The sequence below is a fragment of the Actinia tenebrosa genome, unplaced genomic scaffold (assembly GCF_029948245.1).
Source record: "Actinia tenebrosa isolate PJP-AT-01 unplaced genomic scaffold, QUT_ActTen_1.0 PGA_scaffold0__85_contigs__length_37466705, whole genome shotgun sequence".
Taxonomy (NCBI): Eukaryota; Metazoa; Cnidaria; class Anthozoa; order Actiniaria; family Actiniidae; genus Actinia; species Actinia tenebrosa.
Window position 1 is genome coordinate 22,820,406 of NW_028292569.1, and position 26,550 is coordinate 22,846,955.

The following is a 26,550-nucleotide window of genomic DNA, read 5'->3' on the forward strand; positions in this document are numbered from 1 at the left end:
CGAATTTGTTCTGTCACAAAGGGATTGGCTCTTCCACGAACTTTGATCGTCCTCAAAGGAGCATGTTCGTCTAGGACTTCTAATAATAGGGAGTTGAAGACAGACAGTTTATCATCAACTTCATCAAATGTATCCATTACACTCCAGGGTATTTTCTCCACTTCTTCCAGGAAAGAATCTGGGTTATAGGTCTTGAAACTCCTGGTGTAAATATAGATTGGTTTAGGTCTGTCCTGTTTAAGTTGTAGCTTAGCGTAAATGAGGTCGTGATCACTGACAGAGCAGGGAATTACCTTGGCTTCCTCGACTTGTTTCGTATTTGACGCCAATATAATATCAATAAGAGTTTCAGTTGTTTGAGTGATCCTCGTAGGTGAATTAATCAATTGTGTTAGGTTAAACAAGTTGATAAAATCCAAAAGAGCACCAGAATCAGGACATTGAGGAGTTAATAAGTTGGAGTTAGCATCGCCAAGGATGTAGATTGGCTTGTTTAACAATGAAGCATTTATGAAGCTTGGAGATAGGTCTGATTCAAAACAGGTCGATGGGGTATCAGGTGGCCTGTATATAGTACAAACTACGAAGGATTTAAGGTTCCTAACTTGAATTTTAACCCAAAGTTGATGGAATCCGGCGTCGGATACTGTGCTGATATCATGGAGAACTTCGGCTTTGTATGGTTGCAAAATGTATGCACACACTCCTCCACCGCACTTTTTCCTGGTCGGTCAAGGCGGAAGAGGTTGTATCCGGGAATTTCCAGCTCAAGGTTAGGTACTACATCTTAAAGCCACGTTTCGGATACAGTAAAGACATCATATTTGTACTTTAGAATGATGTCTTTCACGAGAAGAAAATGCTGTCGATTCTTGAGAGAGTGAACGTTTAAATGAGCGATTTTAATGTTCCGGTTATTTGCTGTGTTGATTTTCGATCTTTTGGAGGAACTATCTGCTTTCGATTTTCCCGATGTGGTATCTTCAGGGCCTGGGTTCGTTTCAACGTCCCCATCTTTAATAATGAGTTGAGTTGTTGCAGTAGAATTTGAGTAATATAAAACTGCTCTCTTTGTTCTACGAGGTTTACTGTGCTTCACACTAGAGAACAAAGACCGTTGTTGGAATGTCACACGTGAAGACAAGGGTTGAAAATGGAGCGGGTCCTCTTGAGAGACCTTTATGTAGATTTGATCGTTTCCATCACTTAAACGACTCGTAACTCCAGAAACCAAATTCGCCAAAGTAGAAATTTTGTTCTCCGTGGTTTCCATACAGCGAGATAGAGTAAGCCAAAAATAACTATGTGACTTTACCTTGCCGGGGCAGCATGTTTGATTGATTATAAAGCCGTTGAGGAGTACATTTATGATGATTATTACGGAGCTCTTAACTGCGTGGCTCCGCGTAGCTGCCATGACAATGATCAACGTGTGATCAGTTGATTCATATTTGGTATTTCAAAGTTTCGTTGCGTGTGAATTGGTGATTTTTTTATTTTTTTTCCAAAAACCAATCTGGTCTCAGCTGAGAATTGTACGAAACTTTACAACACCAAGATACTCCCATACTGACGAAAACATCTAATTAGTTTGATTTATATACGTGACACATTTTGAGTGTTTTCACTATTATGTGCGATAAGAGGATGTTCATAAACTGTTACTTCATCGTCTTCATCATCGATGTTGATCATTGGATTATCTATCTGATTAAGTTCTATTACTTCATCAAGAGCAGTGTTTCTACGAAATTTAATAATTAGTGTGTATATCAGCATTATAAGTAAAACTGATCCGAGAGATGGAAAAAATATGATAAAGTAGAGAATGTCACTTGAAATTCGAATGCGAGTTGATGCATTAGTTGACGCAACAGTGGACGAGACTGCAGTAGTATTCCTCGTATGATTGAATCTACCATTCGTAGTCACGGATTCGACAGTGGACAAAACCGAAGTAGTAGTCTTCGTAGACTTGAATCTACCACTCGTAATCGAGGATTCGGCAGTGGACAAAACTGAAGTGGTAGTCTTTGTAGACTTGAATCTCTCACTCGTAGTCAAGGAGGATTCAACAGTTTTAGTAGTTTTCACAGGTTTGAATCTATAAGTCGTAGTTGAGGATGACTGTGAAAATATCGTAGGAAAGATGGCCGGATGAGGACAATCACAATCAGTTTTGAGAATCACAAAGTTACAGATGTTATTTGTACAGCGAAGAGGATTCTTATGAAGATTGATTTGGCGAATAAGCGGTAGTTGTGTCTTAATACGTGAGATATTTACATCCGTGATGAAGTTATTTTTCAGAGTCAGCGATCTTGCTCTTTTTTGGAATCCTTTAAAATGAGGTACCGAAACTAGACCTTTTGATGAACAGTCGATTAATTCAAATTCCTTGATATAACTGCAGTTGGTAATACTGCGAACATCAACAAGAAGACAAGAAAGAAGAATGATCATCAAGCCCGCCATTTTTTTATCTCTTGAAGGTATGGTTCAAATCAGACATGAAATGTACATCTTTCAGACTTACCTTATGCAATTGACAAAGTTTCTTTTCTTGGTTGACACATATCGAGCCATTTTTTCTCTGGGAACTAGATCAAATAATTTGTGAAAATTAGGAAAGTTTCAATATATGCTTACAAACCAAAAACAGTTGGATACTTATCTTTTTTTTTTCTTTCGTGCAAACAAAGTACAATTTTCCCTTATTTTCTCATCCAGAATCAATCCACTATCCCAAAATCTCAATAAAAGTGAATACTATACGTTGTAGTATAGAATATTGCTCCTTAACACTGAAAGTACACTTAAAACTGACCAAGAAAGCCAACTTGTAGATGTGTTTGCTAATATCAACACCAGCGTACTCTCAAATTACAGTATTGTCATAACAACAATGCGAGCTATCACAGGTAACCCAACAACGAAAATAATATAGTATAAAACAATGATTTCCAATCAAATTACACTCATTCTTTCGTGATCATCAATAATAATGGGGTGCTTTTCTTCGTTGCCGGTTATTAAACTAAAAAAATTCCTAAAACAAATCAGATGTGTGGTAGGTTGTTGTTCAAGTACAATTATTATAAGTTCTGTGGATGGCGAAAAACAAGATTCAAAAGTATCTAGAGAAACTGTACTACGATCCAAAACAACCGGGAAGTTTCACTGCGCCCGAAAGTTTTTATCGTGCTGTCAGAGAAAAAAGCGGAGACAAAATATCGAGGAAACAAGTGTATGATTGGCTTGCTTCCCAGGAAACGTACACCTTGCACCGAAGAACGCGTAAAAAATTCAAAAGGAATCGAATCATTGTGGGGCGAGTCGATGAACAGTGGCAAGCTGACCTTATTGATATTCAGAAAATCAAAAAATATAATGGTGGGAACAGATACATATTAGTTGCCATTGATGTCCTATCGAAATTTGCATGGAGGGAACCTCTGAAGGCGAAGACAGGCGAATGTATTGTTCAAGGATTTGAAAAGATATTCAAGAAGGGAAGGAAGCCAGAAAAACTACAGACAGACCATGGAAAAGAATTCTTAAATAAACGCTTTCAGAACTTTTTAGCAAAAAATGACATTCACTTTTTTACTACTGCTAGCGATACCAAGGCGGCAATCGCAGAGAGAACGATTCAAACTATGAAAGCAAAATTGTACAAGTATTTTACCCATAAGAATACTTTAAAGTACACTGATGTCTTGCAGCAATTGTTTGATAGTTATAACGACAGTTATCACACCTCTATTAAAACCAAACCCAGTATGGTAACTCAAGAAAACGAAGAACACATTTGGCACATTCTCTATGATAAGGATCTTATTGATGGTCCAATTAAGTTTGAGTTTCATGTCGGTGATAAAGTTCGGCTTTCTAAACTGAAAGGAACCTTTGAAAAAGGGTACACTACCACATTTACGAAAGAAATTTTTGTCATTTCAAAGCGTATCGCGAGAAATCCCCCCGTTTACAAGATCAAAGATTTAAACGGGGAAGAAGTCGAAGGTACTGTGTATGGTAATGAACTTCAACTTGTAAAAGATCAATAAAATTATTTGTGTTTCAAACTTGTTGTCATTTTTCTTTACATCGCTAACATGGATGAACCTCAGTTTTTCTTGCTCTTGCCCTCTAATGCTTCCCTTGATCTCTATAGCGATAATACTTTGACTAGCTATACCGTTCATCTTCCAGAACCTATCATCTTGGAAGGTGATTACGAAGTTGGTTTACAAAGTATCATTTGGCCAAGAACGTTCTACAATATTACAGAAAGTTCGCAGCGTTTATATTACCAATTACCAACAGGGATAGCAGACACCGTAATTCTTTCCAAGGGATATTATGAAACAATAACTAGTCTAATTGATCATATCAACAATCAACTACAAGCAGATGTAAAAGATAATATTCACTTGAAATTCGAACCTCGGTCAGAAAAAGTATTCGTGACCGTTAAAAACAGATATGAGTTGTTGCTATCAAGCAATTTATCCCAAATCCTGGGTTTCGGGAATAAAGAAAATTTAATTTCTCATTCTCAATACGGTGATTTCATTGGAGATCTCAGCGGAGGCGTGCAGTGTTTGTACGTCTATTCTGATATCGTAAGCTATCAAATCGTGGGAGATACGAAAGCAAGGTTGCTGAAAGTCCTTCCTGTAGAAGGAAAGTATGGAGACACCATTTACAAATCTTTCGATGTTCCAACTTACTACCCGGTTGGAACTAAAGAATTCCAAGACATCAAGATCGATATAAGGGATGGATCAGGTCGCAAGATTCAGTTTCAGAGAGGACGCGTAGTCGTGAACTTGCATTTTAGGAAAAGGCAACTATCATACCTTGTATAAAAAGAATAAAATGAATCGGAAACACATTTCACCCCCTGAACTCTACAAAAATTACTATTTGAACCAAGCGCAACAAAAAGGGCGCGGTGGATCTTTTTTCGCAGGAAAGCTTTTTCAACGCGGATACGGTCAACGAGGAGGAGGCATTGGAAATTTTTTCGGAAGCTTGTTTCGAAAAGCTTTACCTTTCTTAGCAAGCGCATCCAAACAGGCTGGAAAGGTTGCGCTAAAAACTGGTGCCAATGTCCTAGCGGATGCAGCTGCGGGTCAGCGATTTCAAGACTCTCTCCGAAATCGATTGAAAGAATCGGGAATGGAATTAAAACGTGACGTCACAACACAAGTCAAAAATGCAATGAATGGCCAAACTGGTTCAGGCAAGAAGCGGAAGCGAGGTCAACAGGAAAGGAGTGGAGTACCACAGAAAAAGCGGAAACAAACGAAAGCCAAGCCAAAACGCATAAAACGCAAGACCAAGTCAAAGAGTCTCACAACTTCGAAAGCTACTAAGCCGAGAACATTTCAAGATATTTTTGGATAAATCATCATAACATGGCCTTAATTCATCCTCGCTCACAAGAATGCATGGTGGAAGAACTCGATTTATTTTCTGTTAGTCCAACTCAAAATAGTGTAGTGAAAAAGATAGATATCGAATATCAACCCATTTCAGCCCTTAGTAGTTCTTCACCTGTTGAATTTAACATCCCTGGTACTGAAGACTATGTTCATCTCCCCTACACTCAACTCTACGTGTCCGCTCGCATCAAACATAAAGATGGTACTGATCTTGATGCGGACGAAAAAATAGGACCCGTGAACAACCTACTGCACAGTCTTTGGCGGCAGGTAGATGTCTATTTTGGCTCGACACTGGTATCAAGCTCAACCAACACTTACAGTCCCGAAAGCTATAGTAAGACCCTCCTTAACTTTGGAATGGGTGCTAAAAAGTCTCAACTACAAGCTGCCATGTGGTATGGAGATACGTCTGGCGCATTCGAAGATGCTAGGGTTGGCGCTACAGGAAAAAGTTCAGGTTTCAAAAGTCGAAATGCACTCGTCAAGGAGTCCACCGAGTTTGAGTTGATTGGACCTCTGTACTGTGACGTATTCATGATTCAAAAGTATCTCTTGAGCTACGTAGACCTAAAGATCAAACTCGTTCCAAATGAACCTGAGTATTTCCTGATGTCTGCAGAAGCAGGAAAAGAATATAAGATAAGTTTTACTTCCATCAAACTCAAGGTCAGAAAAGTCAAGATTGCTAACCATGTAATCATGGCTCACGAATCAGCTTTGAGTAAAGCTCCTGCTGTTTACGGCGTCCCAAGAACCATGTGCAAGTCCTTTACCGTACCAGGAACAACGCCCTCCCTCGTGAAAGATAATGTGTTTAACGGACAAATCCCCAAGCGACTCATTGTATTCATGAACAAGTCTGCCGCTACTAACGGAAGTTACATAACAAATCCCTTCAACATGGATTTATTTTCCATATCGTCCATTGGCGTGTATGTTGATGGTGAACAAACTCCATCTAAACCGCTGAAATTGAATTTGACAGGGAGTGACAAAAAGTACCTAGAAAGTTTCCAGACGTTGTTCACAGGGACGGGGAAGTACCATGATGATGCAGGGAACCATATCACCCGTGATGATTACCACAAAGGATACGGATTTTTCGTATTCGATCTACGACCTGATGGATGTGATGCGTCCGAATACTTAGGCCTCAAACAAAGAGGCAATCTCTCACTGGAGATCATCTTCAGTCAGGCTTTGGCAGAAGCTATAAATTTGTTTTGCATTGGGGAATTCGATAACATTGTCGAGATCGATCGAGAGCGAAACGTCCTGTACGACCACACATCATGAACTCTTCACAGTTAATACAAGTAATGGAAAAAGATCCCAAAAGTCGCAATAAGTTTTGTGGAGTGTATGCCTCTGACACACTACCTATCACCATTGAACACTTTCCCTGTGGACTTATCGTCAATACTGACCCTCAAGAAGAAAAAGGATCACACTGGCTGGCAATGTACTTTCCATCTAAGGAAAGGGGAGAATTTTTCGACTCCTACGGAAATCCACCAGACTTTTATCGTGAAAATTTTGAAACTTTTCTAGATAAACAGTCCAAAAGTTGGAAATATAATCATCGTTCTTTACAAAGTCTTAACTCAAGTACATGTGGACAATTTTGTCTTTATTTTATCATGAACAGAAACCGTGGAAAATCATTATCTATGATTGTTAACTCGTTTAGTAAAAACACGTCGATTAATGATCATCGCGTAAGCGAATTTACTCGTAGGTATCTTAGTTCCTTAGGAGCAAGATTTAAACAAACAATACATCAGTTAGCGTTGACTCGTATGCAAAATAGAATCAATAAAAGACGATAGACGTATCAATGTGTAACGTGTTTATTCAATCACTTCACTCTCATACAAATATTTATCTCCTAATACGTAATCCAATTATCGGAAAAGCGCTTGGTCTTGCGTTGTCTGAAAACGGGACTCTTGATCCCCCTTGGCGTAGAAGGTGGAGTGGGTGGAAATTGATAATCATCATTGGTCGTAGCTGAAACTGGAGTTTGTTTTCCCTGAAGCTGAGCAATATGGCTTCGACGTCTCTCGTTTCGCATCAGATACTTAGGCATGTTTATCTTGTCCAACGATTGTGTAAACAGTTCCCAACCCTTGGGATCAAAATCTTTCCTAGACCTCAGCTGATCGTTCACCAAGTCAATGATATTTGAACCGGGTATCGGATGGTCATTAATAGAAATTTCGCCTCTTTCGTTCCACGATATGTGTTCCCTGTTAGCTTTCAAACGGTTGATCATTGATCGGGCTAAGGTGCGCGAGTTCTTTGGAACAGATTCCAATATGTCGTTGTCTGATAAATGTCTTTCTCCTACGACTCCTGGTTGATGGGATTCGTCCTTGCTTGCTTCATCTTCTTGAGGGGTGGTTCTAGACGTGTTCTCTTGGTGAATCTTAACAGTAGGAATAAACTGCTTTTTTTTCTCTTGTATGTCAAGAAATCGTTGAAGGTCTTGATGATATTGAGCTATTTTATCGCCTGTGGTCTTTTTTCCATCTTCTAGTATACCATCCATTTCTTTGTCTAATCGAATCAAGGATTTTGTCATGGGTGCAGTCTGAATGTTCTCTTTGCGTTCCAACATGTCCATGAATTCTTCAGGTACTAAAACCATTCGTTTAGAGTACTTCATTTCTTTCGAAAAAACAACTCCTTTAGAACTGAAATGACCGGGGGTAAAAGTGACAACAACAATGATCCTCCAGTCTGTACCATGTAGCGCCTCTTATGCTTCAGTGAAACTTGACGATCCGCGATCGTTCTGAGCTGTTTCCTAAATCTCCCCAATTTCGCCTTCTGAGCCGGTGACAGTCTTACGATTCCCTTTAACACGTTGATTGCAATTTCAGAAATCGTCAACAACAAGTCCTTATCGCAATGTTCAAGTAAAGCCTTTCGCTGCTTCTTATTACACTTTGCTAAAACTGTGAGAAAATCTAGGTTACGTCTTACACGATCCGACATTCTAAATGAAATGAGACAATGGTAATTTGTTCACCTTTTTTAAGTTCGCCTTACGTAGGATACGTGCCGTTCGTTGGGGAAAATATTAGTGCGAAGCCTAAAGCTACCGGGCGTGGTTGGATGCATGTCAAATAACAAATAGCCATACAGCTTATCGGTTGCATCTTGGAAACTTTCTAATGCATAAAGACGATCCTGCTTCCCATGAAATGCCTGCTGAATTAAGTTAGAAATACCCAAAGAGTCACGACAATTCTTAAAAGCAAAAATGTAATGGCAGTTGAGGGAAATAGTGCGAGAAAACTTGCCGGGTGGAAACAGATTCTGCAGAATGTAAATCACGGTGATGTTTCTGTGGTGAGAATGTTTCGTCATAAGATCGGCCATACGCTGATCATTAGAACATGAAGCCATCAGGTCGTCCACGATCAAAATACCCGGTTGGTTTTCAAACAGATCAAGCACATTCTCAGGAAATCCTTCCACGAACACAATACCAGGTACTTGCTCCCTAAATTCCGTAAAACTAGGTTGATAAGCTCCGTAACAATATATTATTTTGGACATTTCGCCTACAAAACTTTCATCTAAATTCTTCAACAATTTCAAAGTTAAGACGGTTTTTCCACATTGAGAAGGACCTGAGATCATGATACTAGAGGGGGTCTTAATTCGAATGTCTGTCATGGTTCAAAGCAGTAACGAAATAAAAAGAACACAAGAATTTACAAGACTTTATATCTTTATTTTCCTCATCGTACAATATCAAACATTTATTCTGAATATTCTCTAAGATCGCCTATGAGAATGTCTTCAAGCTCTTCCCTCCTGCTGGATACGATATCTTCCCTGCTATCTTTACACTGATATTTCAAGAGCTCTAGGGCATTAAGTGGAGGATTTAAAGTTTCAATGTTTTTCATAAACATCTTCATCACCTTGTCGTCATCCACATCTTTCAAGGCTTCAAAAAAATAACGATACACCTTGATTTCGCTCGAAAGCATCAAACAGTCGTGATGGTCTTGTGACGGGTCATCAATTTCGCAGGCTTCACAATTCTTGTTCACAAGGTGGCATATGTCTCTTTGCAGGACATCAGCATAAGCTCTCAGTAGAATATCTTCTATTTGTTGATTCCTCCCCGTCTTTGGGGGAGGATCTTCAGGTACGTAGGGGCACTCAGCAATGTTCAGGTTCAAAGGCAAGACCTCTTCGTGAAAAACGTCTGAGGGATCAACGTTGGCAAGCATGTCATCCAGCTCTCTTTGCCTCACATGGTCATAGAAGGCTGTATAGGCATCGTGTGAAAAACTTTCAAATCTTTCTCCTGTCTCAACCAACTCGTAGGTCCAAATCCGTGAATTATCTTCCACGATGGTGGTATAAAATTTCTTCACGATCGTAACAGTGTCCATTTTTGGTTTTCGCTACTTCTTTTTTCAACGTCTGCTTAAACTGATTAATGATAATGCAAGGTAACATGCCTTATGCATTTGCGAAAAGGGATCTGGTGCCGTACACGTGACACAAATGTATGCTGATGTCATACACGTACAAAAAACATATACGTATAGCCATCAACTCTCCATCATTCTTACACAAGCCTCCGTATCGTGACCTAAGAAAAGGACCATGAAGCTGAGAAGTGGGCGAGTTCTCAACCCTGTAGCCACCAAACGCAAAACAGATAGGAAGACAATGAATGATCTCAAGAAGATCATAGAAACCTTCAAGTTCCAGTTAAAACTTCGAAGTGAAGAGTGCAAAATCCTAAAGGAAGCAAAAGCATTCTTTCGCTTCTTATTTTATAACTCTTGCAAGTACTTTGGTAACAAAGTAAGATTGGAAGATATCAAAAAATCCCAAGGACGAAGACCATATCTTGACGAGCTCTTGAATTGGAAACCAGATGAAGCTTTCTGGAGGGAAAATTTTCAAAAAGCTTGGATTTGCATGCGTAGCGAACTTGCTTCCTCAACACTCTTACAAGCCTCTTACTACTTCATGAAGCATGAGCACCCCCTTCAGCTAAAAGAACCTGGCGTATTCGTGAGAATAAAATCTGAGATGGTGAGATATCTCGAAGAGCTTTATCATCAAAACAACAGTGCAAGAATGGTGGAACTGATGCGCCAACAAGAACAAGTCAAGACCCACGCGTTTCCTATTCCAGACAAGAAAGTTTACTTCATCGAGCTAACTGACGACTTGGCATGCCAAATCGTGAATCCTATAGCGAGAGAAGCTCATCCCAACGTCGTACCATGGAACCAGCTCTTCCAATATTCAAAGGCTAGATGCTGTTACATCCCTGAAGTTGATGGAGGACGTACCGTAGTAAAACTCCCTTACAGCAATTTTTCCATGTTTCCGAGGTATCATTTCAAGATCCTCGAGACGAAGGAAACCTTCGATAGCCCTGAAAAAGATATACATAAAGCGCTCTTGCTCCACAAGAAGTGTACCGAAAAAACATCACCGTCTTGCAAATTGCAGTTCATCCAAGAATGCAAAGACTATACAAACTTTTAAAACTTTGACTAAGAAACTCTAGTCTCGTTCCCTCCTACTTTTTTTTTCTTAAAAAAAAAATCAAATAAAGCATTCTCAAATTAAACCTGTGCACTGATAAACGTAACTCGTATTATAGCCCTAAGAAATGAAAACGTCTTCTAAATAAAACTCTTTCAAAATATTTCATTGTCTCTTTTATTCTGCAGTGTCTTGGTAAAGGGAGGGAAAAAACATCAAACCTATATTTCTTTCAAGAGCGATAAAACGAAAAAAGAAAACTATTCTTTTTGCGCACCAAAAAAAAATTATGAATAAATTAACCTTTTCGATAATTCGTACAGAAATTAAAAATTCGCCACCAAAGTGATAGGGGAGGGGGGAGGGTCCAAAGCTGCAGGTATAGTAGTTGGATCACATGCACAGAATCCATTCATGAATTCATCTTCAAATATCCAGACTCCAAACTTTAATATAGATTATCTGCCTGCTGGGTTTTGATTGAATTCTTAACAATTGCATGCTGTGGTAGAAAAACCCCTCACAAAGACCTAGCACCATCACACAGAATTTTAGCAGTTTATTGTAAAAAGTGAATCATCAACTGAAAATTTAAATGACAATATCACTAATTAACTCTTGGGGATGCCATTGAGCCATTTCGATTGAAAAGTAATGATAATGATTATTATTCATTAAATCTTGTGTTGGTAGACTGCTTCTTTTTCATGAAATATTAATATTGTTTTGCTTATTCTTCATTTATAGAATGATCTAAAAAAAGTATATTTTTTGGATTTTTTACTGAAGCTAGATGCATGGGAGGGTACACCGAGGATCTTGCCACCTGCTGCAATCAAGTTGCATGTGCAAGCAATGACAACTACCTTGATTTATTCATATTCAGTTATTTATTTTCAGAACTGATTTTCACTCATCCTATACAATGATACCAGCCATCTTACTTTTGAAACATTAGAAAGAGAATTTCTGTTTCGTGATTAAGGAGTTTGTTATCAGATAAAAGGAAATTGAGATTTAAAGCAGTAATATTTCTCCATGCTTACCTTTCATAAGCAAAAAAGTTAACCTCAAATTAATTTTTGCAATTGCATTGGCATCGTACACATTTCAAAAGAATAAATTAAATATCAAGTGCAGAAAACAAAACTATTTTATTAAAAGGATCTATGGCACCTGGTATGACATAACAAAAAAATTAATGAATTTTTGTTGAATTGTCCAATTTTTAAGGCTTTCCTTTTACAGAGGTGTCTATTAATATTCCAAAAAAATTATTCACCCAGAAAGATTGTGGTTGTAGTAATACTTAAATTATGGCGACGATGAGAGAGCATAAAGATACTGGCACTACTCTATGTTTGAACAAAAGCATTGTGATGATATGTCAAGGGTTTTCATTTGTTTTATCATCAAATCGGTGTCTGGTTGGCACATAAATAACAGAAGCTTATGTCACTCTGAGTATATACTACATTCTTGCTAATAAGTATCCATGGCAAGAAGTATATTTGATAAGAAGTATATTTTATACATGGCACTATCATCAATAAATATATACCACTGTCAAAATAATATATTCTCCCCTAAAGAAATCATAATTACTAAACACCCCCTATTTCTACTAAGAGCTGTACATGCCAACATTGAGGTGTTTGCCTCAAAACGTTTGATCATAGTTAATAGAGGGGAATGGTTAGGAAACCTATTGTTATAGGTCTTTTTTCACTTTTGATATTGAACCGTTCTTGACCGTGCACAACGTTTGATTTATGCTCATCCGAAATTGCAAAATTATTAAACATAAAATTTGTCTAAGTGATAATTGTAAGGAATATTCAAATATCTCTTATAAATCTTTGAGTATTTTGAACTAGCAGCCAAAAGAAAGATTTTGGTCTATTCACTCAGCCATCGCCAAGAAGAGTAAAACAATGATGAAACAAAAGATTGTGCACGGTCACGCTTGAAAAAACTGAACAAAGACTTATAACAATAGGTTTCCTAACCATTCCCCTCTATTAACTATGGTTTGAAAACTAATATAAAGTTCAAAATGAATGTCTTTAGATACATTTACTATAATGTTACTTTCTTTGTGCTATACTTGCCATTTGTGTAAGACATTTGTATAGTTATGTAATTACAGACTCTGGTCCTGGAAATGCACTGGGATCAATCTTGCCAGTTTTTATCCTTACACTACGTTCATTATGTACGGTTGGGGTGAGGGTGAGGGTCAGGTAAAATTCTTCATTTTAAGAAGATCCACCAATCACCAGCAATTTAAGGAAAATTTAAGGAAAGATCAAATAAAAATTTAGTAGTTGATTTAAGATTCTCAGATTCTTTCTCAGAATAATAATATTCATTCACCAAAATGGATTCCCCAAAATAATTTGTAATTGCCCCTTACCCACCCCTCTTTTAACATGCTTCATTACCAATGGTTTTATTTCACGAGTGACTGGAAAATATATTGGATCTTTAGCTAAAGAAAATATGGGAGGTGAGCTGAGATAAAAATGAGATGAAATTATATGCATTGGGTGAAATGAGAAGAAGTAAGAGAAGAAGTGGTGAGGTGAGAGGAGACAAGTTGAGATGGGATAAGATGAGAAGATGAGATGAGATGAAATTATATGCATTGAGTGAGAAGAGATGAAGTGAGAGGAGATAAGGTGAGGTGAGATGAGATAGGATGAGATGAGATAAGATGAGGAGATCATTTGAGATAAGATAAGATTTGGTGAGATGATATGAGATGAGACAAGGTTGGAGGAGATGAGGTGAGATGAAATAGGATGAGATAAGATTAGGTGAGATGAGATGAAGAGATCAGTTGAGATGAGATTAGGGGAGATGAGATGAGATGAGGAAATCGGTTGAGATGAGATGAGATAAGATTAGATGAGATGAGTTGAGATGAGTTGAGATGAGGTGAGATGAGGAGATCATTTGAGATAAGATAAGATTTGGTGAGATGATATGAGATGAGACAAGGTTGGAGGAGATGAGATGAGATAAGGAGGTGAGGTGAGGTGAGGTGAGATGGTAAAGTGAAATGAGATGGGTGAGAGCCATGAGGTGAGATGAGATGAGACAAATAAGGTGATCGTTTGAGATAAGATTAGATGAAATAAGGTGATTTGAGATGAGATGAGGTGAGATAAGATTAGGTGAAGTGAGGTAAGATGAAATGAGATGAAATAGGATGAGATGATATGAGATGAGATAAGGTGAGATGAGATGAGGTGAGGTGAGATAAGATGAGATGAGATGAGGTGAGATGAAATGAGATGAAATAGGATGAGATGATATGAGGTGAGATGAGATGAAATAGGATGAGATGAGATAAGATGAGGTGAGATGAGATGATCGAGATGAGATGAGACGGGATGATGAGACGAGATGTAATGTGATGAGCTGAGATGAGGTGAGTTGAGATGAGGAGATCTTTTGGGATAAGATAAGATTTGGTGAGATGATATGAGATGAGACAAGGTTGGAGGAGATAAGGTGAGATGAGATGAGGAAAGGTGAGATGAGATAAGGAGATGAGGTGAGATGGTAAGATAAGATGAGATGGGTGAGAGCCATGAGGTGAGATGAGATGAGACAAATAAGGTGATCGTTTGAGATAAGATTAGATGAAATAAGGTGATTTGAGATGAGATGAGATAAGATTAGGTGAAGTGAGGTAAGATGAAATAGGATGACATGACATGACATGACATGACATGACATGACATGAGGTGAGATAAGATGAGGTGAGATGAGATAAGATGAGGTGAGATGAAATGAGATGAAATGAGATGAAATAGGATGAGATGAGATGAAATAGGATGAGATAAGATGAGGTGAGATGAGATGATCGAGGTGAGATGAGATGAGACGGGATGATGAGACGAGATGAAATAGGATGAGATTAGATGAGATATGATGGGATGGGATGATGAGATGAAATAGGATGAGATGAGACAAGGTTGGAGGAGATGAGATAAGATTAGATGAGATGAGATGGGATTAGTTGAGATGATGAGATGAGACAAGGTTGGAGGAGATGAGGTGGGGAGATGAGATGAGGAAAGGTGCAGAGATAAGGTGAGATAATGAGATGAGGTGAGGTCAGATGGTAAGGTGAGATGAGATGGGTGAGAGCCGTGAGATGAGATGAGACAAATAAGGTGATCGTTTGAGATAAGATTAGATGAAATGAGGTGATTTGAGATGAGATGAGGTGATTTGAGGTGAGATAAGATTAGGTGAAGTGAGGTAAGATGAAATAGGATGAGATGACATGACATGACATGACATGACATGACATGACATGACATGACATGACATGAGGTGAGATAAGATGAGATGAGATAAGATGAGACGAGTTGATATGAAATGAGATGAGGTGAGATGAGATGAAATAGGATGAGATAAGATATGATGAGGTTAGATGAAATGAAATGAGGTGAAATAGAATGAGATGAGATGAAATGAGATGAAATACGATGAGGTGAGATGAGATAAGATGAAATAGGATGAGATTAGGTGAGGTGAGTTGAGGCAAGATCAGTGAGATATGAGGATAGATTAAGGATATAAAATAGGATGAGATGAGGTGAAATGAGACGGGTTCAGATGAGATGAGATGAGGAGATAAGTTGAGATGAGATGATCGAGGTGAGATGAGATGAGATGAGATGTAATGTGATGAGATGAGATGAGGAGATCATGAGATGAGATAGGATTAGATGAGATGTGAGATGAGATGAGATGAGATGAGATGGTGAGATGAGATGAGATGTGAGATGAGATGAAAAGGAGAAAATAGGATGAGTGAGATGAGAGATGAGGTGAGATGACAGATGAGATGAGATGAGTGAGATGAGATAAAGATGAGATGAGATGAGATGATGAGACGAATGAGATGAGGAGATCATTTGAGATGAGATAAGATTAGGTGAGATGAGATGAGATGAGGTGAGGTGAGATGATGATGAGATGAGATGAGGATGAGAAGATGAGATGATGAGATGAGATGAGATGAGGTGAGATGAGATGAGTGAGGATGAGATGAGATGAGGTGAGATGAGGAGGTGAGAGATGAGATGAGAGAGGTGTAGTGAGATGAGATAAGGAAGATGAGGTGAAGATGAGGTGAGATGAGGTGAGATGTGAGATGAGAGGTGAGAGATAAGAGGTGATGAGAGATGAGATAAGGTGATGAGATAAGATGAGATGAGGTGAGATGAGATGAAATGAGATGAGATGAGATGAAATGAGATGAAATAGGATGAGATGAGTTGATTTGAGGTCAGGGAAGTCGTGTTGAGCTGAGGTGAGGTGAAATGATTAAAAAAGAAAACGCCTGTGTCTCTTTGCGTGTAGGCAAATAGTGCGATGCAAGGCTTGGACGGTAGTTAACTTTAGTCTAAATAAATTTATAGAATGTTTCGACATAAAGTAGATTTCTGCAGTGGGGATGAGATAAGGAGGTGAGGTGAGGTGCATGGATGAAGTAAGGTGAGATGAGATGTAATGTGATGAGATGAGATGAGGAGATCATTTGAGATGAGATAATATTAGGTGAGATGAGATGAGACAAGGTTGGCGGAGATGAGATGAGGAAAGGTGCAGAGATAAGGTGAGGTGAGGTCAGATGGTAAGGTGAGATGGTGAGATGAGATGGGTGAGAGCCATGAGATGAGATGAGACAAATAAGGTGATCGTTTGAGATAAGATGAGATGAGGTGAGATGAGATGAAATGAGATGAGATGAGATGAAATGAGATGAAATAGGATGAGATCAGACGAGATGAGATGAGATGAATAATGAAATAGGATGAGATGAGTTGATTTGAGGTCAGGGAAGTCGTGTTGAGCTGAGGTGTTCTGAGGTGAGGTGAAATGATTAAAAAAGAAAACACCTGTGTTTCTTTGCGCGTAGGCAAATAGTAGATTTCTGCAGTGTGGATCCTCCCCCTCTCCCAAATTGTCGCTATGTAGCATGTTTTTAAATGGGAGTGTAAGAAAATTAAAAAAAACGAATAGAGAAACAGAGGATATAAGGGTATAAGTCAATCTGTTCATTCATTCTAAAACCAACATTGTTGCGTTGCAAGTCGTAGTACTTATACCTTTTGCAACACGTTTTTGCAAACAAAGATATGTTGTGCGTTCCAATTAAATTGCGAGGTGAGAGGAAATAGAGCAAACGCTCTACCACTTGCAACGCAACAATGTTGCACGACCAGTTGGATTATGTTGTTTCCCGTAATTCGTCGCCTTAACTAGCATTCGTCTTTTCCTTTATCACAAGATGCTGAATTTAAAACAACTTCGATTTTATTTTCCCCTTCTTCCACTGCAGTTTTAGAGTCGTTTTGCAGTGTTTTTATATATTTTAATCACTGTCTACCCAAATCCCAGGACTCTATTGCGGGTTTTTATCATGCTGTTCCAGAGAGTGCGATGTTTGTAATAATTTTGCCACTGAATGATTGAATCATCCAGCTAGGTTTCCTAGTGCTGCTGCTGACAGATCCTACATCCAATATCAAGCAACAAATTTAGTTCTTGTACTTCCAATAATGTCATCTATTTTTAAGTAAAATTACATAAAGTTCGCTTTCACAATCACGTCATCTATGAAAACCAATAGAAAGATTTGAAGCTGCCATTCATTAATGCTAGTCATCATCAGGCGCGTACACTGGAAAAATCAATTAATTTCCATACTATGGAAATACTATGGAAATAATCTGTAAATACACTGTAAATCATCATTTACATACTAAATGTACTTTTACATACTATTTTTTAACTGTAAATTGTTTGTAAATTACTGTGATATTGTTTGTAATTTCTTTCATATTGTTTGTAAATTGTTTGTAAATTACTGTGATATTGTTTGTAAATTTCTTTCATATTGTTTGTAAATTGTTTGTAAATCTAAGTCATATTGTTTGTAAATTGTTTGTAAATTTCTTTCATATTGTTTATAAATTGTTTGTAAATAGAGTGCACGCAGTTCATACAGGCAGTTCATACAGAATCCTTTGTTTCCTATTGTTTGATTATCACTATTTAGTACTAAAAATTGTTAAGTACTTGTTTCACGGGTTTAGTGCGAGCACTCTAACTGTGACATTTTTTGTAAATATAATTTTTATGATATTATTCGTGAATTTATGTGATGTTCTTTGAAATCTAAAGTTACAAGTAACAGAACAGTGCTTGGTTGCTAGTAAAAAAATGTACTTTATTGCAATTAAATTAACATTTATTAATGCATACAAGAATATATTGCTAAATACATTGACTGCATACACATATATAAATACAATATTGTTGTCCAGAGATAAAAAACATTTTAACATGAGAAATTTGAAAAAGTATCTTAAATAATTTTATGATGTTTCCATTCGACAGTATTATTATTGGTGATGTTCAAAATGGTCTAGATCATAGCTGTACAAGTGACATGTACATATAGCTGATGTTCAAATATCTTTTCCATTAATATTCGCAGAAGACTCAGACCTCAGAAGAAAGCATTTAATTTGTGGATTTTTTCATTTGCGCAGATATGAATTTCATGTGCTATTTATGTCAACCTTTTTTCAGAAAATTGTCATCGCACAACAATCATAAAAAAATATGTTTCAGAGCATTCAATTGACCCAAAAATTGCTGTCATTCTACAATCTACCAAGGGATGCACATGGAAAAACTGGTAAAAAAGCAGCAATAAAATAAAATTGTGAACTCAGACTCAGATATCTGTGATCATGGATTTAAGGTTACTATAAGTAAAACCTTCATCGTCATTTTTTCTTCTTCTTATTTCTTCTTCGTATAAAAGCTCCCCAAGAAGTTCACACAAATGGTTCTTCTTGGAGAGTTTTGTGAAGGGGACATTGTTGTTTAAGCAAGCTTGCTTCAAAACCTTCATTTGCACATCTTGCAATTTTGGTATTCCCAAGAAGAACAGAGCAACAATTGTTGCCTCTGATTTGGTAAGCTGAAATAAACAAAAGGAAACAGTAAGTATCTCCAATACATCAGAACAACAATAATATGTTACATGCAATGCATGGGTGCCCATATACAATATTGTTGATAACATTTTTGTAAGTAATGCGTATGTAGAGATATATATTATATACACATGTCTAATCGTTGTTACCCTTGGGCTTCACCAGAAAGCTAGAAGATCAAATCAAATGTTGTTGAAGTAATAAAAAAATTTTAAATAAATAAATCCACTTTATTTACATCTCAATCTATTTAGCTCTTGAAGAGCTAATTTGGGGAGACAAATTAGAAACCGTAATATAAACATAATATTGTTAAAAATCCCAACTGGCTAGGAGACAAACCAGTTGGCTCACTATTTAAAAAGCATGGCAGAGAAATTGTATTTTGTCCAAACAGGGACCCAATTAACAAATACAATGTCATCTAGAGGCCAGAGTGGGAATCGAACCTTGGACCGCAGGGCTGTGAAACCAATGCTCTGACCACTCAACTATATGCTGACTAAATAAATATTATCTTACCAGGCCAATTTTCCACATTTCCAACTTGTTTTCCTTTATCCTTTGCTCTCTTCTTTCGAAGTAGTCACTTTGCCCATCATGTTGCTGTAATAAAAATGAAAATATCAAACATTCACAACATAATTGAAAATTGTTGATGTAAAAAAATAAAATAAAATAAAATTAAAAGAATATTGCAACTGATTAATTAACATTTTATACAAAATTAATCATTGTTTATCGCCTTATATAAAGATTCACAGATTAAAATATTCCAATTTCTTTGTAATTTGAATTTGATACCTCATTATTCTCTACTTGACATGTTTCCTACAAGAAATAAAATGGTCTGTTCATAATCATATTCATATATAGTAAAAAGCAATCTTGAAGCTATAAGGACAGACGTGTGCTTCCAATCATATGGCCACCTTTTTATTTTTTCAAATAATATAATTTATGATTTTCAATATAGTAGCATAGTAATGAATACTGAAATAATAATAATGACGATGATGATAATAACAATGGGTCTTTACTCAATCAATAAACAAAATATTGAAGGTTACAACAATAGTAAGAAAATCATATAAAATCTATAAAATCTATGAAGATCTAAAAACCTATAGTAATAATTACAGCAAATATATACGATAAAAGTTAAGTTAACAAAAAACTAAAATAGGTACTAAATCTAAGACTGCATGTACTGCTAAATTATATTTAAAAAGTAGTCTATTTACGAAACTATTTTGAATTTAAATCTTTTGGTATTTACTAAGGGCATTTGAGATGTTTTTGTTCAAAGCCTGCTTGATGTTTTTTTTTTTAGAGAAAACAGTGGATGGTGCCTAATTACATTACTACAATATGTAAATCTAGTTATAGAGCCTTCGAATTCTATGATAGCTTTTCTAAGAGTTCTAAATAATAATATTTAAGATTGCATTTTATCTGAATTTTTGAGGAAAAATTTAGTGCTTGTATTAATTTCGTAAAAAAACTCTGTAGAGGTGGCTAAAGTTGGACACCCATAGCAGTAATACAACAAAGAAAGTTGTTAAATTTTATAAAAGATACAGGTACTTACAATTTCAAGAGCAGCTTTTTTGTTGCTTGGTCCCTCTTCTTCATGATCAGTTATTTGCTTTAAGTCCTACATGTATATGAGATATATTGGGAGCATAAATGTATGTTGTTATTATTAATATTATTATTATTAATATAAAATAATAATTATTAATTATATTATCAATAATAATACTAATAAGTATAGGTAATAGGATTACATACATGCTGTCCTGTTTGAAATAATTGGATGAAAAAATTCAGAGGACTGACAAGATTGGAAGAGGCCGATAGGCCGAGTCCAATATTTGGCAGTTCAAGGATTTTTTTAATTCAATTATTTCCAAATTGGACAGACATGTAATACTATTGCAGATTAATTATATCATCATTTTTTAACGCTAAAAAGGTCTTCAAAAAGAAGATCCCAATTTAACAACTCCACCATTTGGAAAAAAAATCGAAAAAAGTAAACAAAGGCCGGCTGGTGGTAAGCAGATGTCGCGTTGATTGGCTCAAAGTCAATTTCTATTGTTTCCCCTGAGATTTGATTGGCAGATACAAAAAATGCGAATGGAAGCCATCCAGATTAATCTTTTAATTTGAGACAGGAAAGAAATTTGAAAATTTGAAAATAATACAATAGTTGCTATGGGATTATAAAGTGATGATACAATTATAATAATAATAAAAATAATTATTTTATTTTTATACTTATTATTATGAATATTATAATAATATTTAAAAACATATTATTAAATAATAATAATAAATTATGTAGGTTAACACAAAACAAAGGCAGGAGGCTGTGCATATGTTGGTTGATTACATAGGGAAGACAATATTTTCAAGGATACTGAACCAATAACTTACGTTAAGATTTCTTTTCTTCAGGGTATCCTGAGCTGACACCCCCTTTAAAGACAAAATGTAATGTTTATAGTTGAATATTATGATTACGAAATCCTAGATCTAGTACTACTGATATCCTCATCTTAACTGCCCCTTACTTTAGAATTACTTAAGATGTAATTAATGAAAAATAGATCAGACTAATTTTTGCCATAATCTTAGCCTTTAAATTACATCTAAGTATAATTGGTAAATCTTCACCTGATTTTTTCACTAGAGTTTATCATTATTCGTATTTTTTTGCTATATGTAATTTAATTTTTTGTTGGGGTGCATTTAATTTGTAGCCAATCTCTGTTGTGCTTACCCCCTTCCAATATAGCTTTGGAAATTAGATAATTGTCATGGATAAAGTTATGTAAATAAACAAATAAATACTAATTTGTTTATTGATATCATTTATGAAAATGCTCGATAACAAGGGCTTGTAATACACGTATGTAATGTGGCTTGAATAAATAAATTGAAAAGAAATTTTCTTTATATAGACAATGGAAAAATATACCTAATAGTCACTGAATGTTTAAGGTTTATATGTACATTCACAGGCTGTTTTGCAATAATTGTACATAATTCAAAAATCAACAGACGGGTCATTTTTTAGAAAACATATATTGATCTATATATCATTTTAAAGGTTATATCTATGACAGACTACAATGTGCACACCTGGTTTTTCCACTAGAGTACCCCTAGTTTTGCTGTGGTAATTGTTCTATAAAAAAAAATACGATAAGCAGATTGCAGCTACATTGTCTTAGTATTAAGTCGGCACCTCGTCCAGATGCACCGATGGCTTAAAAATGTGGTGCGAAAAAAGACAATTTGATTGAGTATATGACTTTCTTATCGTTGTTTCTTTAATGGCAGAAAAGTTAACTCAAGTAAAGCAATTATTTATATAAAAATAAAATCAAAAAAATTATTCAGTTACTTTTTTCTCGTGCAGCATGGGCAACTGAAAAGGAAGCTCATTGTTTGAAATAACCATGCATTGTCATATTATAATGTGTACATCGTCTGCACTCTGACAACATAAAAACTCGGAACCCAATCAAAGATTAGCATAGTAATGATACCCCAACCACTCTAAAGGTATTTAATATACAAACAAACATTTTCTTACTTGCCTGGCTAAGCACTTGGGCTTTCTGGCATTGCGATAACTTGTTCCCAATGAAACGCTTTTGCCCCGCTTTCTGTCTAAGGTGATAAACACCCATGACCATGTACAATCAATACTGAAAGTATCGTATCAGGGTTGAGGTGCACTTTAAATATTGATGATTATAGTATGAAAAGAACAAAGAGTATTGTTGTTTTTATGATTTTCCGACAGTTTTTAATGACCATCTAAAACAAAGTTTGCTAATATATGCACTCTCGCTTTCTCGACCTCTCCATTCCCTGATTCACTCATCCTTTCTTTGCAAAGACACTTGGCAAAAACATTCTCTTTCATAGTAGCCCTATTTAATAATTCTAAGGGGATATATAGTGATGGATCATGCGAATTTCCCATGGGAACAGGGGGGGGGGGGGATTAAACAAATAAGGAGTTCCTTGGCCAGGGGCCTTAGCCGTTTTAAATTTCCAAACAGTAGGCGGTAAGAAAATCCGGGGATGCGCCCATGGTAAGGTATGTATTATTTTATGGAACTACCCAATGAGCAAATTTTCAGTAAAATCTGATACGTTTTGTGGACGACACAGAAAATACCTGTGCTTACAGGAAATATGGGACTCTAAGCCAGACCTTAGCACACTTAAACTCTCAAAAATTGTCTATTCATTTTTTTGAAGCAGATAGGTGAACAAGTAATTTTCTTTGGCAGCAGCCTTCTTCAAAAAAGTGAAATCCCTTAAATTGAAACAAAAAAGTTCCTACTTACCACTACTTGTTTGTAGTTTTAATTTGTGGCTGTTGACATGTATCCTGATCTCAGCCTTAGACGCATGGAGAAAAACAGTTATAATTTGGTAAACTTACTTCATTTTCTAGTTGCACTATTGCGCGTGTGGTGTTTGCATATCTATGGCAGACAGCGAATTTAAACATCGATGTGCAAAGAAGAAGAGTGTTTTCAGCTATTATTTCAAAAAACCATTCACAAAGATAAATATTTGAATGACCAATTCCTAGCCAATGCTACGATTTTTAAAGATTATGACCTTCATTTTAGTAGTTTCAAAACAAAATCAAATTAAATTTCAAATAAAAATGAAATCTTCCAGCCATGATACAAATACACATGAAGGGAATGCATGAAACTGCCCTTCCATGGTAATAGGTTAATAATTTTATACAGGCAAAAGTTTGAGTATAAGCATGTGGTAAGCTCATACCTTAAGCTGTGCTAGCCTTGATTATTCTCATTCCACAATATAGATGATAGTGAGGTCAAATATGCGGGAAGTAGGCGGGGGTTATATAGCAGCCAGTATTTAATTCCTTTGCCTTTCACCAACGCAACCTGAGTTTGAGCCTTGCTCTCACCAACGCAAACCCCTGAGTTCTGAGCCGCTGACTTGTTGGTTTGTAGAGAGCAACGATTTTGTTAAGACACTTCCTGTGCTTTGAGGGCTTATCTCGATTGGGTTCCTCAGTTTTGCTCCTCCACTAAAAATCAATTTTAAACTCAATTCGTGCTTTACCTGTGTACCCTCCCTAACCATTCAAGGTTGGTTTTTACACAGGTTAGTTCATTTGCATGTGATTCGGGCTTCATGGGCTCAGTGTACTTCTATACCAGGACTTCATCCATAATTCACCTCCAAAGACAATATATGCCCCGGACAATGATAAGTCAAAATAGTATGACTAGCCAGATTTAAGTTTATAATGTCTACATCAAGTCATGGGAGTATTTATCATATAGTATTGACACAAAAATTCATAAAATGTTGAAATGAAAGCTATCAAAACTATTGTATTGGTATGGTCCACGTTGATGTATCAGCTTCTAGCACTTCGATTCCCCAATAGGAATAGACCACTTTCGATCGTAAATATAAGAAGGAACTAGAAAATCGTTTTGATAAGCTTCAATTGTAAAAAACAAAAAATGAGCTGTAGACAAAAGATCGAGATCTAAAAGCATACCAAACACAATAGCAAGACATCGCAACACCGGGGGATCCTTCCCCTTGTTTAGGAGGGCCTACCCATATTAAAATATAAAATCTAAAATACAATTGAATTTCAGATAATGCTTAAACTAAGGGTAAACCACTTGGAGTTTTAGTTGTTTTTTTCCATAATTAAAGCGAATATATCGAACAGGCCTAGCTTAACCTAAGCGAGGGATTTCACACCTCCATCTTGATCAGAGTGGAAAGGCCCGTAACGAAAAGGAACCATTAACTTAGGTTACGCTCAAGATTATGTCTATAATAATCACAGATAAAGACACAATACATTTACCTCGGATTAATTATTCTTGAGAGTGCTTCGAGGTTTACATTATTGTTCAAGAGTTGTGACTAGCCGGCCTACTTCTCTGGTTAAGTGTAGCGTGGTTATTAACAGTGTTTACCGTAGTCTTGCCAGCCGGGTCCTCCAGGGAAGATGACGATACGAAGACACGATAACCCACGCAATATCATTGGTGATACTAGAACCGCACGCATCTTATTGGGGGCCAATAGATCAGACAGAAGACCCATCTCTGCCAGAGGACACAACCACCACACGCTACCGTCTTTCAGACCGGACTCGTCCTCAGTAGTCTCTCTCTTACGCGCCGCTCTTAAAATAAGGGAGAAAGGGGGGAGGGAGGGCAGGGCGTTGAAACAAAATGCGTTTGAACTGTGAAACGGGCATACATCTCATGCCGATCCGTGATGCGGGAGAGGGGACTGGGCACACTTGACTGGCAACAATGGCGGACCGTTCGTAGTTAGAGGAGATTCGGCTGACAAGAAGAGAATCTTTTCAAATGTAACTTTAGGATTTTGTTATCTATTTTTTAGCAATAAAACAATTTTATGGGTTAGAGAATAAAGCCAAAACATAAAAAGAGTTTTTTTATACGAAGAATTCGGGGGCTGGTTTTGTAGTCAAAGAACCATTTTAATAAGCGGACTGCCTTGGTTTTATGCTAGATTTTATATTAGCAAATGGCGGGCCCAGGGCCTTTTTGGTTGTTACCAATGTTTTCCAAAACCTAGTTTATTATTTTTTTGAAAGGTTCATTATAGTCGTTTACCTATGTTCGAAAAAATCAGACTGATGCAAATGTGAGAGCAGATTGGTTTTTACATTCTCAAATTAGCACTAGCGAAATTACCTAAAATATTGCTTCTGCAATCTTTCCCGCCAGTATCAACAATAGTATCGGTTGAGTTTGTGGGGGGGGATGATCTAAGATGGACGAAGCTGTGCTAGAGAGATTAGAATCCTTGCGCGGACTTGACGGATTGGATTTAGCAGGGTAATCTGAGTAATTTGTGAATATTGAGGAAGATTTCGACTGAAACTTGTGAAGAGCGTTCGATAGGTCTCTTTAGTCCGACATTCGGTGATATATATGTTCGCGGACTATCGGATATGTGAAAAATCGAACATTTCTCGTGAATATTGTGTGCGGAAGAAAGTATTGAAAACTTTATCAAAAAATGCAGGACCTCATCCTACAGAGTCTTCGTGCTTGAGAGCATAGGTCAGCTTTTACATCTGTTCTATGGGCCCGCTTACGAAAAAAACAGCACGTTTCGAGTAAGGATCGTCGAACGAAACTTCTTGAAAAGTGACTCACAGAAAGGCAGACGGTTTGAACAAAAATGGAACGAAATAATCGGGAAATCTGGGCACATTTCCCAGAAAAACACCCACACTGTCTTCAGACCATTCTTTTTCACTTTTGGACCCGTAAAGGTAAAACATCGTACCAATCATTGATGTAATTACTAAAACGGCGGTGCAACCTGATGGAAACGTGATTGCAGGAATTCCGTTACCCAGGAGGGTGGGCTGTGACAGAGAGCAAGAGACCTCACGTCTTCAAATTTCTTGTAAACTAGGTTTGAAGCAAAGTAATAATGAC

The 26,550-nt window shown here is 36.8% G+C and overlaps 3 protein-coding genes across 3 annotated transcripts; 1 reads left to right on the top strand and 2 right to left on the bottom strand.

The window, feature by feature from the left end:
* Window positions 1–1,440: 1,440 nt before the first annotated feature.
* Window positions 1,441–5,491, bottom strand: LOC148913880 (uncharacterized). The gene is made up of 2 exons (XM_089036157.1): window positions 2,537–5,491; window positions 1,441–2,422 (listed from the first exon to the last, which is right to left on the bottom strand). Exons 1-2 carry the CDS (start codon window positions 2,584–2,586, stop codon window positions 1,597–1,599), a joined length of 876 nt encoding a protein of 291 aa, XP_088892283.1. The 5' UTR covers window positions 2,587–5,491; the 3' UTR covers window positions 1,441–1,596.
* Window positions 5,424–6,749, top strand: LOC148913881 (uncharacterized protein F54H12.2-like). The gene has a single exon (XM_089024572.1). It carries the CDS (start codon window positions 5,424–5,426, stop codon window positions 6,747–6,749), a length of 1,326 nt encoding a protein of 441 aa, XP_088880698.1.
* An 11,476-nt stretch (window positions 6,750–18,225) lies between these two features.
* Window positions 18,226–22,734, bottom strand: LOC148913882 (uncharacterized). Its single transcript, XM_089024631.1, has 6 exons — window positions 22,636–22,734; window positions 21,467–21,508; window positions 20,616–20,681; window positions 19,829–19,855; window positions 19,547–19,630; window positions 18,226–19,008 (listed from the first exon to the last, which is right to left on the bottom strand). The coding sequence occupies exons 1-6, from the start codon at window positions 22,732–22,734 to the stop codon at window positions 18,760–18,762; spliced, it is 567 nt and encodes a 188-aa protein (XP_088880757.1). The 3' UTR covers window positions 18,226–18,759.
* Window positions 22,735–26,550: the final 3,816 nt, after the last annotated feature.

Coding starts and splice junctions, on each gene's coding strand:
- LOC148913880 (XM_089036157.1), bottom strand. CDS start 2,586: ATGGCTCGATATGTGTCAACCAAGAAAAGAAACTTTGTCAATTGCATA. Junction 2,423..2,536: donor AACTTTGTCAATTGCATAAG/GTAAGTCTGAAA, acceptor TGATGTTCGCAG/TATTACCAACTGCAGTTATA.
- LOC148913881 (XM_089024572.1), top strand. CDS start 5,424: ATGGCCTTAATTCATCCTCGCTCACAAGAATGCATGGTGGAAGAACTC.
- LOC148913882 (XM_089024631.1), bottom strand. CDS start 22,734: ATGGTCATGGGTGTTTATCACCTTAGACAGAAAGCGGGGCAAAAGCGT. Junction 20,682..21,466: donor TGAAGAAAAGAAATCTTAAC/GTAAGTTATTGG, acceptor ATATACATGTAG/GACTTAAAGCAAATAACTGA. Junction 19,856..20,615: donor AAAAAGCTGCTCTTGAAATT/GTAAGTACCTGT, acceptor TATTTCTTGTAG/GAAACATGTCAAGTAGAGAA.